This window comes from Ambystoma mexicanum, chromosome 3q (assembly GCF_040938575.1).
Source record: "Ambystoma mexicanum isolate Mex_15411 chromosome 3q, UKY_AmexF1_1, whole genome shotgun sequence".
In the NCBI taxonomy this organism is placed as follows: domain Eukaryota; kingdom Metazoa; phylum Chordata; class Amphibia; order Caudata; family Ambystomatidae; genus Ambystoma; species Ambystoma mexicanum.
This window is the reverse complement of record NC_090926.1, coordinates 185,016,081-185,028,979: the sequence shown is the minus strand read 5'-3', so window position 1 is coordinate 185,028,979 and position 12,899 is coordinate 185,016,081. Positions and strand designations below refer to the sequence as shown.

Genomic DNA, 12,899 nt, shown 5'->3' with positions numbered 1-12,899 from the left:
GGCCCGGGCATCGTTTCCCCCACTCGTCGCCACTGTTGGAGGTGACTGGCGCCCCCCGCGCGCATCGCCGCAAGCCCCGGCACCAAGAACGGAGACCCACACATCTGTCTTGGTTCGGGCTTCCCGGTCGCACTGATGCGGCCGGGAAACGCCCCGTTTATTTGTACTGCACGCAATGGCGTGCAACGTCACGCCGTCGCGTGCGCGCCTGTCATCGGGCAGCGCCACAATATTTAAATGGCATGCTGTTTTTACAAGGCCTTTATTGTTAAAATTAAACAGAGAACAGTGGTTGTAAACTTGGCTTCTTGCATATGTGTGTATTTGTTTTCGCCCTAGATTGGAGTTTTTAATATTAAAAAACTGTAGAAATACGAAATCAGTTGGTGCGGTGCTTTTAGCTCTGTGGAAAATATTTTCCAAACATTGGCCCCAAACAGAGGAGCCCCTCATTTCGATTACCCTCTAGCCATCCAAATCCCTTTTTATTGTAGGAATGTCTAGAACGCTGGCTCAATGGATGGATCAGATGGCCTAAAACCTCTTACGCATACTTCTCCCTGTAGGCTGCTCATGTTTGTGACGTGTATACGTTGCAAACTGCCTCTACTTGTCTTTCTTCTGAAAGTCAAATTAGCCAGCCCAGGACTCCATCTCAAACTTTTGACAAATCGTGCAGCCTGCAGCCAGGCAGAAGGGGCCAGGCCCGAACACCCCCGCCCACCCGGGCCCTGAGCAATCATCACTGCCGCACTACTGTCCGGACTCCAAGGCTCGAGCAAGCGACAGCCAACACACTCCCGCCCACCGCACCAAACAATTTGCACATCTATTCAATGCGCACCTGAGTGAAAATGCTGCCCTGTTGTTGCGCTTGCCTCACCAGTCGCCACTCGTCGTCCTCGGATTCAGAGCTCTCAGAGCAGTGCACTGAGGCCTACCCAGCCCTGCTCCTGCGTAATTGGCGTGCATCATGTGATGCGAGCAAGCAGATACACAAAGTCTGCTGCAGGTTTCAGTCTGGCACATGAGGTTCACAGGGTGGTGCACCGGCCTCTAAATACACAGACGCAAGCTCTGCTCATCGTTGCCAGGGAAGAAAAGAAATGCGCAGCCAATTTCATGCGGACAACCCTGGCTGGCTGGATGTTCTTCCCCTTCCCCAGTTCTGTTCTGCTAAGACCCAAAGAGGCGCCATGCCCTGAGGCGTACCGGGGAAACTTCTTGTGTCCCGGTGGGTCAGTCCAGCCCTGCTTTTGGGTCTGATTAGAAATACTCTGAAATATTGTTTGTCTGCCAGGAAGATGGAAACCTATTGTGTGTTGGTGACACTGCTGCACAGCTGCAGTAACTGTGTGCTGGTTGAATTGTGGTAGGAGAATCATATTTCCGAATTGGGAAGGTGTGGTGAAGTGGCCACATTGCCCTGTTATAATATCCCCAGGTCCTCAACAGTATCTAATGGCAGTAAAATCATATCCCTTTGTCATAGGCCATCCCCTTTGGTACAAATAAGCCAGAGAAAGCAACATATGCCATAATAGCCCTCCTGAACAAAAGCTGGACTGGACTCATACTGAAGTCTCACTATTGCTAGCACATGGGAGACTATCCCCTGCAGCTGTAGACTCCATCAGGACCAAGAGAAAGGAGACCAGCAGTGCACTTAACAAAAACAAGACAGGAGTAATGCCTATCCTGAGCTTAGTCACCAAAATGAAATTCAGAAAGTGGAAGCTACCCAACCTGAGGCTGTGGAACAAACCAGCAGACTGAAGTGGGATCCAAGATGCAGGCTTCCCCATTTAAAGACTTCCCCAATTAACTCAGCACTACAAATCAGTCCACCCACATAGCACGCACGTGACCTGCTCCGGCAAATCAGCGTTCATCTAGTCAGCCTGAGCACTATGCACAGGGCCATATCGAGTGACAATAGTGGAAGGGAGTTTGTGATGAATAGAAGGAGAGATTGTATGACCCAAATTCCTGGATAAGAGTGACTGCAAGACCCAGAGAGTAGCGACTAATAGCAACATATGGAGCGCAGCGGAGACTGAAAGCTGGAGACCAGAAATACAGAAAAGGAAGGAGATTGAAATGAAACCAAAGGGCAAGTGAAGACATTGCAGGGTTTGAAATTGAGGGGTGCTATTTAGCGCCTGCTTGTAGCCTAGAAAGCCTGGTTAGCTTGGTATCCACAAGTAGCAGGAGCTACTTTTGGCCACACAGGAAAACTGATGCCAAACAAACACACCTATGTGAATTTAACTCTGTGAATTTGGGGTAATCTATGAATGAGCACCAGGACAAGACACATCTATATGACATTTAAAGCATAAGGGGTCATAAAAAGATATACACAAAATGTTAAATTTGCATTTTATGTTGAGTTAGATTTGCGGAACACTATGTACTAGCTCCTGGTTCCCTGGTGGAAGATCCTGCTCACTGATTAATGCTCAGATTACTTACCGGTAATCTTCATTACTCCTAGTCCTACTGTTCCAATTCAGTACCTACCCATGAGGCTACGCCTCCCATACAGGAAGGTCCTTCCCTCTGGAGGGTCTGGAGGCACATACCCCTCACCCACCCACAATCCCCAGTTCTTTCTAATTCCAGTCAGATCATGGGCCCAACCACACCATGAGAGGGCGTAGAGGGTCCGCGGTACTGTGACAAGGAAGAGTAGGACTAGGAGTAATGAGGATTACCGGTAAGTAATCAGAACATTACCTCCACATCCTTCTTCCTCCTCCCAGTGCTTACCCATGGGGTATACACAAACCAGTATGAAGTGAAAGGGCCCAATGAGACACACCAAAACAATTTATCAATGCAGCACCCCCATCAATGTCTTGTGCAATGGACTCCCCAGAATCATCCAGACCTCCTGAACCCTTAGATCCAGAAGGGAGGGGGAATGATCCCCTGCGGGGCCAGAAGGGAACCGCCAGGATCATTCAACAGAAGCTCTGCCTGATCTTCTGCACCACCCTGGGGGTGAGGGGAATGGGAGGAAACGCATACAGGAGAGCCTGGGGCCACTCCCAAGTTTAAGGTGTCCACAAACACCCCCGAACGGAACCGGGGGAACCTTGGCTGAGGAAGCAAAGAGGTCCAACACAGGAGTCCCAAACCTCAGACAGATCCCAGAGAACGTCCTGTCTGACAACACCAGCTCCTGAGAACTGGGAAAGACCCTGCTGAGGTTGTCTGCCACCACATTCTCCACCCCCCCGAATGTGAAACACCTCCCGGGACAACAGGTGAAGTTCGGCCCAGGATCTGATGCACCCCACCAGAGAATTCAGGACCCTCAACCCCCCGCCCTCCCGTTTGTTAAGCTAATGTCGGGACTGTCAGGACTCAGGGCGAGGTAGCCTTTTGGTTGTAGTCACTGAGCATCTATCCAGGGCTACAACCAAAAGACCCAGGGCTATAGCCCCTCGACCTCATGGAGAAGCTGGTCGTCTCCCAACTGATCTGACACACTGAATCTGTTGGCTGTATCCATGACCACCCTATCACACTCTCCACCTGCGGCGTCCCTCAAGGCACTATATTCTCGCCGTGGCTCTTCGACATCTACCTTGCCCCTCTAGCCCACCTGATCTCCTCTTTCTCTCCTCACTTCCAGTGTTATGCAGACACCACACAGTTCTCCTTCAAGCTTCCCTCTACTGCCTCCTCTTCTTCCTCTCTCATCCCAGACTGTCTGACTGCTATTCAGGCATGGTTTGCTGCCAACGATCCCTGCCTTAATGCCATTTAGACTGTGATCCTTCTCATTGGGACCTCTGCTCCCTCCTACCCTCTGGCCACCCTCTATGGGCCCCCCTCACCCTGTTGTGAGGCAAGAAAACTTGGTGTCATTGTTGACTCCTCTCTCTCCTACTCTCCTCACATTGCAGACCTTGCCAAGAAGACCCAATATAAGCTGCACCTTCTCAGGGGCATTTTCCCTTTCCTCACCTTCCCCCAGAAACTCAATGTCTCCAGAGCTCTGGTCCTCTCTAGGCTGGACTACTGCAACAGCCTCTTCTTCAATCTTCCTTTATCCTTGCTTCACCCCTTCCACTAATCCCGACTAGGACTGCAAGCCTCAAGCCCAGGGACTGCATCTCTCCAGCCTTAAAATCTCTCCACAGGCTCCCGGTTGCTGCTAGGATCAAGTTCAAGATTCTCTGCATCATCCACAAGGCTTTCTGGGGCCTGGGACCCCACTATATCCAACTCTCTCTCCCTAAATACCTCCCTGATAGAGCCTGTCAGTCTTCTAGCTCCAACTCTGTGCAGATCAGACGCTTCTCTAAGCAGAGAGTGAGGAGGTGATCTCTCTCCTCCGCAGGAGCCTCCCTCTGCAATGGTCTCCCTTCGCCCTCTCAGGCTTGAGCAGGATTTCCTTGAGCTTCAGAAGCTCCTCAAGACCCTTCTCTTCTTCCTTCCCTCTCCCCTGATAACACCCCTGTCTGCTTCATGGACTGGCTGCTTGGTTCCCTCTGAGTTATACAGGGCACCAGCCCACCGCCGCCCAGTCCACCCCCCTCCTCGCACTTAGCATGTGGACCCTCACCCCCTGCACCCTTGCAATCCTTGGCACTTGCCCTCCTGGCCTCACCTTAGCACTCGCCTATACCCCTGTTTCCCTCACCCCCTCCACCGTCCCCCTTTCATTTGCTCTCTCTCCTCTTTACCCTCCACTTCCCTTCGCACCCTATGCACTTCGCATTCGCGCAGTCTGGCACACCCCCCCTTCTCCCTCGCATATCTTGTTATTGCACTTGCACTTTCCGATTGTCACAAGGCCTAGTAGGACCATTATTGCTATCTTTCTCCCTTGTCCCCCCCCCCTCCCACTCACCTTTTTTTGACTTGTGGCGCCTTGAAAAACCATTTGTTGTATAGGCACCTTACAAATAGCCAATAAATAAATAAATACAAAATACCATAGAACCATCTACTGGGGACCTATGGAGGATTCCCCATTGACAAGGCACAGTGATGCCATGACTATTTGACCATTAGAATGCATTGGGCTGAAATCAGATCTTTCACAGCCACAGAAGGAAATGGCCTGTTTTGGACTAAGAGTGAGTGTTCAATCCATTGGGGGTGTTTAATACTTGGACAAGTGGCTCTTGCTCAGTAGGCGAATGGGGTGTAATGTACATTGTGACAAAACCATAAAGAAGGGGTCTCGGCTTCTCCCTGCATATTACATTAAGTAGATTGAGATAGTGTCAAAGCAATTTTTGTACATTTAAAAGTGCTGTCGTTTGCTTAGCGAGTTCATGCAGCACTTCCGTTTTTCAATGAATTTCACATGAGCTGAAGTAGTTGTCATGCTAAAACGCTGTGACCAAATAGTGTTAATGTAAAAGACTGCCTGTTCAATAAAGGCCTGGGAAGGGAGGAACCCATCTTTGCCTGCTACAAGAGGCAGAAGGCGGTGGAGTGGTGAAGTGGTACGGGCCCACTGAGTGGAAATGTAGTGGTCAGACTGACCGGATTAGTAGTGAGATTACATTGGGTAAGGGAACAAAACAGACAAGGGTGCATTACATGTGTGTGGAATGCATGAGGATAGAGTTCAGGCTATAGGATGGGGAGGGTCTTCGTGGTTGAAATCCCCCCACGCCCCAGGAGGACAGGGGCCAAAATGTAAATTTACAAGCTTCTAATCTCGTCTATACATACACACAGCTTCTTGCTCCTCAAGAGCCCATTAGCAAGTGCCAATTGGAGGTATCTATTTTAGCCCGCCTCCACCTTCTCAGGGGGGACTAGCTCACTATTGTACTTCTAATATGCAAACCATCCAGCCCAAACTACTCGGCCACGTCCCCTCTGCACCTGAAAACGGAATGTCTGGGTGGGGTGTTGCCTCCAACAATGGAACTGCTGACTCAGTCCCGCATTTTGGTCCTGGAGGCCCACAGTGTGTGATCCTGGTCCTGCAGCACTGGCCTGCAGGCCCACACCGTGTGATCACAGTCCTGCAGGTCCCTGCTGGTCTGGGCCCCCCAGCCCAGCCTGGTGCCCTGTGTCCACCCCAAGCACCCTCCAGCTAGGATGCTCACTGCATTCATGGTGCCCCCGGGAACCCAGGCCATGCCGCCATGGCTTAACATGGTCCCGCCCTGCAACCACTGTAAGTCTGGGTGACCGCAGCAATCCCAACAGGGTGCTGGGCCCCCTAGAAGGTGTGAGGCCGGCTGTGTGCCCACAGCTGGCCCCACAACAGCTATCATCCTTTAATTTCACAAAAAGAATGAGTGGACCAATATATTAGAACTACAGTTAGACCTCAGTTTCTCTCAACAAAACCTAGAGAGCTGCAGTTTGCATGTCCCCCGTTTCGCCAAAGTGGTTGGTGGTGCAGAGTGGGATGGAAATCCTATCCATACTGGGCGAGGAGCGCTTTACTTACAGGATATGTGATTGCAATACCTGTTCCTTCTCGGAACTAGTGGCTGTTGCTTTTCGGCCAAGACACCCTCACCCCATTATAAAAGATTGCACTATTTTTCTTAGCCCAGGGCGTCCATCACACTCCATCTTGAAAGAGCCCTTAATTTTAATAATAGAGTTCAAAATGTAAAGTTGCAAGCCCTCTTTGTACTATTACCAACGGTTTAAATATGCTCCAGCTATTAAGTTGGAGTGGACTGAGGTGCCATTTCGACCACTGCACTGAAAATACTGTATGTGGCCAACATTGGCGGAGGTCGGTACTGCTAGTATACCTTCTGCTCGACCTGAGCCATTTAACGGGAGACATGAGGTAATTAAGAGGCCTGACTGTCTACAAAAATTGAACATCACATCTCATCCGGTACTATAATTTAAAGGCCAAATGTAAACGAATACAAATCATTCCTCCCGAGAACCAACCGGGATGGATAACTCAGGGGCAACATGCTCGCCTTGGAAGGAAGACGACACGGAGCAGCACAGGTCCGATCCCCGGGCCCGTGCTTAAAAACCTCTGGGTATTAAGCGTGTTATAAATAACCTATCTTATCATATCACTGTTACATAAGGAGTCTTCCTTGAGGGTAATGCTGAAGAGGGATGGGGCAACTTCCGCCCCAGTTCTTACCTTTGTGGGGCTGAGGCAGGGTTGTGTGGTTGTGCCAACCCTCTTCAATCTGTTTGCGTCGTACATTGGAGCCCTGTGGGAGGCGGGTAAGACCAATCCGGTAAAGATGGGCAACTTAGTTTTAAAATGGCTGGCCTTTGCCAATCATATCATTCTTTTTGATAATACACCAATTGGCCTCCACAGGAAACGGACATTCTTCCATTATGCTTTTCAGAACAATCTGCAAATCAACGGGCAAAAATCCAAGGTCGTTATTTTTTCCTCCAAGAAATTTCCCAAAACGTACTGCTGGAGGGTGGGAGACCAGCCATGGGAAAGAATGGCATCAATGAAGTACCTGGGATTGAAGCTTGCAAATAATCTCTCTAGGGGGCTTGGACCACCCTTTTTAAAGAGGGATTTACCACCTTACTGACCAAAATGAAGCAAATGTCTTCCCAACTATGTTGCTATTCCCCGGTACCCTTGATTAGGTTCTACCTCCAAAACATTGAACCGGTAGTTCTTTATGGTCTGGGCATAGTCCCCTTTGATATGGGGGCTCAACGCAACACCCTCCAGGGGCTCCTCTGGAAGAGAACCTTGGGTTTGAATAATTCTGTGCCCAATGCTGTGATCAGGCCCGAGTTGGGTCTTGTTTCTCTGCCAGGCAGCTGGAGCTTTATGGAAAAGGTTAGCTGAATACGCCAAAATGTTGAATCCCCCGAACAACTCCCTGTATCAACCTCTGGGTGAACCGTCCCAAACTCAATCAGCTTCCACTTTGACTCAGTTTAAGCTTACTATGTGTGGTATACTCAGTCAGCTTGGCTCCTCTCGGAGGAGTTGAGGGAGGTGCCGGGGGTTGTAAAGCGCACATTATACACTGCTGATTGGCCCGAAACCTCTGACCTATTGGGAAACCTGTCACTTTACAGAGAGTATGCAAGGTTCCGAAGGAAGCGTGGGGTCAACTTGATGTTTGTGTCCCTATTCCCTTGCCCAAAGATCTGGGCTATCTACCTGCGCTTTCGTCTGAACCAATTTGCAACTTTGGAAAGGAGGTCAAAGTGGGACAAGTCACTAACAAACAACAACTGCAGATTCTGTATGTCCACCACAGTAGAAACCCTTAAACATATCATCTTGATTTGCCCCGGCTTTGGGAAGCCGCGGCTCCGTTATTTGGGCGAAGTACTATTGACTGACATGTTTTGGCTTAGGCTTATGTGGGGTAACTCAGTGAAACAGATTTTGGCGTTGTATGCTTTTTTTAATGTGTTTTCTTGGGTCAAGTAGAATGATTTAATTTTAAGTTCTAAATTGCATTCACTGTTGAATAATGTATTCTGTACACTTTGTTGTACTACTGATGAAATGTTATATTATTGTTTTAAGACAGATTTTTGTATTTTCTTCTGTTTATTCACTTGTGAAAAGCTTACTTTTGTAGGCCAAACACAATTAAAAAAAAAAAAAAACGGGAAACGTTGCTTCTCTTTCGGCTTTAAAGTTGGTTGACCCACATAATCCCTGCATAGCAAGCCTCTTCGAGGCCACGGGTTCTACTCGTGTTTGTGACGGACACCATGCACATTACCCATCCTAAATATTTTGCTCTATGTGCACTAGCAGAAACATTATTTAGTAAGAAGAAAAATAAAACGGCTCAAAATCCAACCCCAGCCCCGAAAATTGCGAGAATACATGTGGTCTAGTTCAGCTATAGCGCTGCGGCCTAACCCCGCCACACGAGCCGAGACAGCAGCCCTGTACATTTGCCTATCCCCCAACAGTTCCCAATATACACGTGCTACAAAAACATTTTCACCAATAAGTGGGGGTCTTTTGTCGTAGTCCTTAAGCAATCAATTGAAACACTAGGACTGGGGAACCCCTCTTTATAAACCAAACCTTGTTGCATTCGGCCCACGCCTTGATGTGCAACACTGTCCTGTCTCCCAAAAAAATTTCTACTTGTTATGTTACCTTAATAAGTGACCAAACCCAAGCACACATTTACCAATAGTCATTTGTTCCACTGGGCCATTGCCAAAAATGATAGGCTGCACCTCTTCCACTCCTATATCTGCGCCTATGGGAAAACCTAGGCCCCTGCGTGCAGAAAGGATTAGCCGCGTCTGACGCCGCATAAACTGAACCCATGCAAAGACCTGTTGGCTTGTGAACCATGAAGGGGCCGAGGCGGGGGATAGAGTGTCCAGTGAAAAGGGGTCTGTGCTTTCGCAGTCCGAGGCAGAGAGGGAGCCAGCAAGCCGCAGCCAGCAGCCTCTCACTTTGGGCTCTTTCTTTCCTCCACAGAGAACAAGATGTCGCACTCGTCGAGTACGCCCCCCGAAGCTCAAACTTTGGGGGTGGGTAAAGCCATCGCCGTGCTAACCTCGGGAGGCGATGCACAAGGTAAGAGAGCCTCTGGCACGCATGCTCCAAATTGCTTATGTTTCGGCTTGCTCGCTTTTTGTGGTGAAACGTGCATTGAGTCTGAAAATCCGCTAGCAGAGGAAAGGCAGTTATTATGCCCCCGCCCCCTGTCACGGAGAAGTCATGTTGTTATCCTGGTAGTTGATGTTATAATTCTGCACGGATTCCCTGCCCCTCATTCTGCTGAAAGGCGAATGATTCGCAGGGTCGCTTAGAGGTCGTGCCGTGCAAACACTGCTTCACTGTACCCCGCGTTTTACGAGTCTGCAGAGGGCGGCCCTCTCACAGCCCCGGCGAATATGAACGCCACTGCTTTCAGGCGGCTAAAGTGTCTCCCTCACAGTACTCAGATTCCTCGCGCGAGAGTCCTGCATTCACTCCCTTAACGTGTAGTCTGTTTTCAGAAGAATTGAACGGGCAGTGCGTAATATGGAAAGATGATGGCACATTTTTGGTAGGCTAGCCAGTGCTTTAAGTGGGAAAAGAAATCGGGATGAGGGGGGGGGGGGGTGAATTCTAATGCGTCGTGATGCAATATTTGAGGTGTGGGGGACTAAAAAGTGTCTAGCAGCCTCAACTCCCAAGTAGCAAAGAGGAGTGGCCTGTGTAATTAAAGGAGTGACCTAACAGAGCCAATCAAGTTTACATGTGAAAGGGCGGGTTAAAAGATGTATTTAGCTATGGTTAACGTGTGTAAAAATGTTGACCAACATAAATACATTCAAATATGAAACAAAACATCATTTCAAAAGGGGTCAGTAGGCCATGCAATCCTACAGTCCTGCCGAAAGAAACCCATTAGTCATATATACCAATTAAAGGCATTCTAATGATAATACTTTAACACAATGTGTGGCAAAACATAATGTATTCTCTTATAATTTCCCATTCCTCTTTGAAAAGTAACTAATTTCACATTTCTTTAACTGATGTGATTCTAAACATGACTGGAGGGGACATCTACTGGCAAAAGACATTTGGTAAAGGAGGTTAGTACGGAGAGCAATATTTGGAGACTGTCAGTCTGAAGCCTGGCTAGCCCTGGCCCACTTAAAGCCTCGCGGCTATCTTAAGTTATATTTATCAGACTTTCACTGATAAAGGTGCAGGCTGCTCTGGTGGAATGCAGACAGACTGCCCCCTTATAAGGGGGCAGGTCTGGAATGTGGGCAGTGTGCAGCACTGGTCATTGAGCCAGATGTTCCCGGATCGGCAAAAATATGTCTCTCCGTATCTCGGAAAAGGCTTAGTGTTTTTAATTTGCTTTTTTAGTGGAAGCTGGGATTCGAACACACATTCTCGGGACGAAAAGGCGAGGGACTTACCCACAAGCCCTTCAACGTCTGGTCAGGATACATGTGCATATTCTTGCACTTGGCAGAAAAAATGTAAGCAAGCTTTGCAGGTTTAAAAGGTGTGCACTTCTTACTTTGCTTTCAACATAATATGCATCCTCCTGTCATGGGTTATTTTCCAGGTGTCAATAGACTAATCTTTTGAAATGGAAATGTTAATTTATGGGGGCTTAGAAAAAGCTCCCAATTTGCCATCCTCCTCTCCCCTTGCCCTCTCTGGTGAGATCTCACAGTAAATTAGAAAATAATGTCAATTTCCACCATTGACAGTGTGAATAGAAGGCATTTTGCAATTTGCCAAAAGCAAAGTTCATGTCATCTTAAGCACAGAAACATTGAAATGTCACTTCTGAGGTGTTTTGTGAGCAATTCAGAGCCATTAATGCAAAGGGTCCTATTGTGCAGAACCTTGCATCTCAGATGGCATACTTCTTTTTGTCCTTCTTCGAAGGAGCGAATGATAGTTTTATCATTTGCAAATCAGCCTTTGAATAAAGTGGCATATGGCGATTCTCAAGGCCTTCAGTGTGTGCCATCACTGAGGGATTTCCACGGAATCCCTACAGCTGCCCAGCTATGGTCCCCCTCAGGTGCCTTATGAGCTTCCATTCTGGAATGAAATCGCTGGGTGTGGTTTGTGCCACTGTTGGTAAAAAATACCATTCCACAGCCATTACCACCAGGCCGAGTTATAACAGTGGCAGTGTCAGTAGTCTCTGCATTACCGCCAGTAGTATGACATTATTTTGGTGGTAATTACCACTGACTGTAAAAATCTGCCTGGCAGAAGAAAACAAATCTGCTTTTAGCCGCACGATGAATTCCGACGGTGTTAAAAATGCACCACTGGTAGTAAATTGGTGATAACAAACCACAGCCAAAATCAAACATGCACTTCTGGGGTGCAGACAGAGCTCCCTTGGAAGAAAAAAGAAACACTTCCCATTATTACTTGCATGTTGCGAGACACCACATCACTGAATGTATGTTATAGCATCTGCATGACCCGTTTTAATACCTGCTTAAAATGATCTTATTTTCAGTCGTTTTTACCCCCAAATATAAGACTAGATTTTTTTTCTCTGATGGGGATTGGTGGAGGAAGTGCATATCACTACCAGGGATAATATTACCACTGTCAGAGAAGATTGTTCATTCAAGTGTTTTTTGGCCCCTCTGTCTAGACTGATGCCCCTTGTGTGCGTTATCAAATTCATATTTGTCCATCTTGTAGCCCATTTAAACCCTCTAAGTGCACAGAGAATCTTATTTCAGACGACTTGACCTTTTCTGCCGTATAACATGGATGGCCTACCCTTTGCCTTGTGACTGTCCAAGCTATGTGACACTTGGTTGAACTGAGCCGCTAAAAATATCTCCACTCAGAGGCGGTCACACAACTCCTCAGCAGCCTCTTCAAAGCCGTAACACGTCGTAGGATTTCTGAATCCGAACAGGGACGCAACGAAACCTACATTTCGGTGGGTGGTGGGGGAGCCGGTGCTAAGTGGTGATGGGTGGGGCCACTTCAGAAAATAGGCGGGGCAAACATGCCCCCCCCACTTATACAATGGTCTGGTGTGGGGACCAACTATCATTGTAAAGCACAATATGCAGAGAGGCGATGGAAGTCTTTGTTGAAAGTATCAACTTTAAGTTTTACTGCGTTTGTTCAAGTACATTTTTCTGAACAAACACAGTAAAACTTTAACACCAGCAGTTTCGGGGAAAGGCTCCCCTCAACTCTCTGCCTAACAAAATGCAAGTGCGCACATCCAGGGGTGCACCTAGGCAAACATTTAGGCAGGGGCTAACCCTTCAAATGTTGGGATAGGCGCAAACTTAGAGACAGTGGAGGAGTGGTAAACTTACTTGTGAGGGGGCATCTAACTTCTTTACTCATTGTAATGAGACTATTCTAGAGCAGCTTCAATGTTAGAATCAGTTAACTCTCTCCTTTAAGTCTGAAAACACCCACGTCTTGCAGATCCTGAAGGTCCTAGAAAGTGTGA

General features: G+C 48.0%; 1 protein-coding gene across 1 annotated transcript in view; it reads left to right on the top strand.

The window, feature by feature from the left end:
• Positions 1-12,899, top strand: part of LOC138582299 (ATP-dependent 6-phosphofructokinase, muscle type) — a 903,222-nt gene that overhangs the window by 83,622 nt on the left and 806,701 nt on the right. Inside the window, exon 2 of the mRNA XM_069653451.1 lies at positions 9,413-9,511. Within this exon, the coding sequence (XP_069509552.1) occupies positions 9,413-9,511 (99 nt within the window). The remainder of the gene's footprint in view (positions 1-9,412; positions 9,512-12,899) is intronic.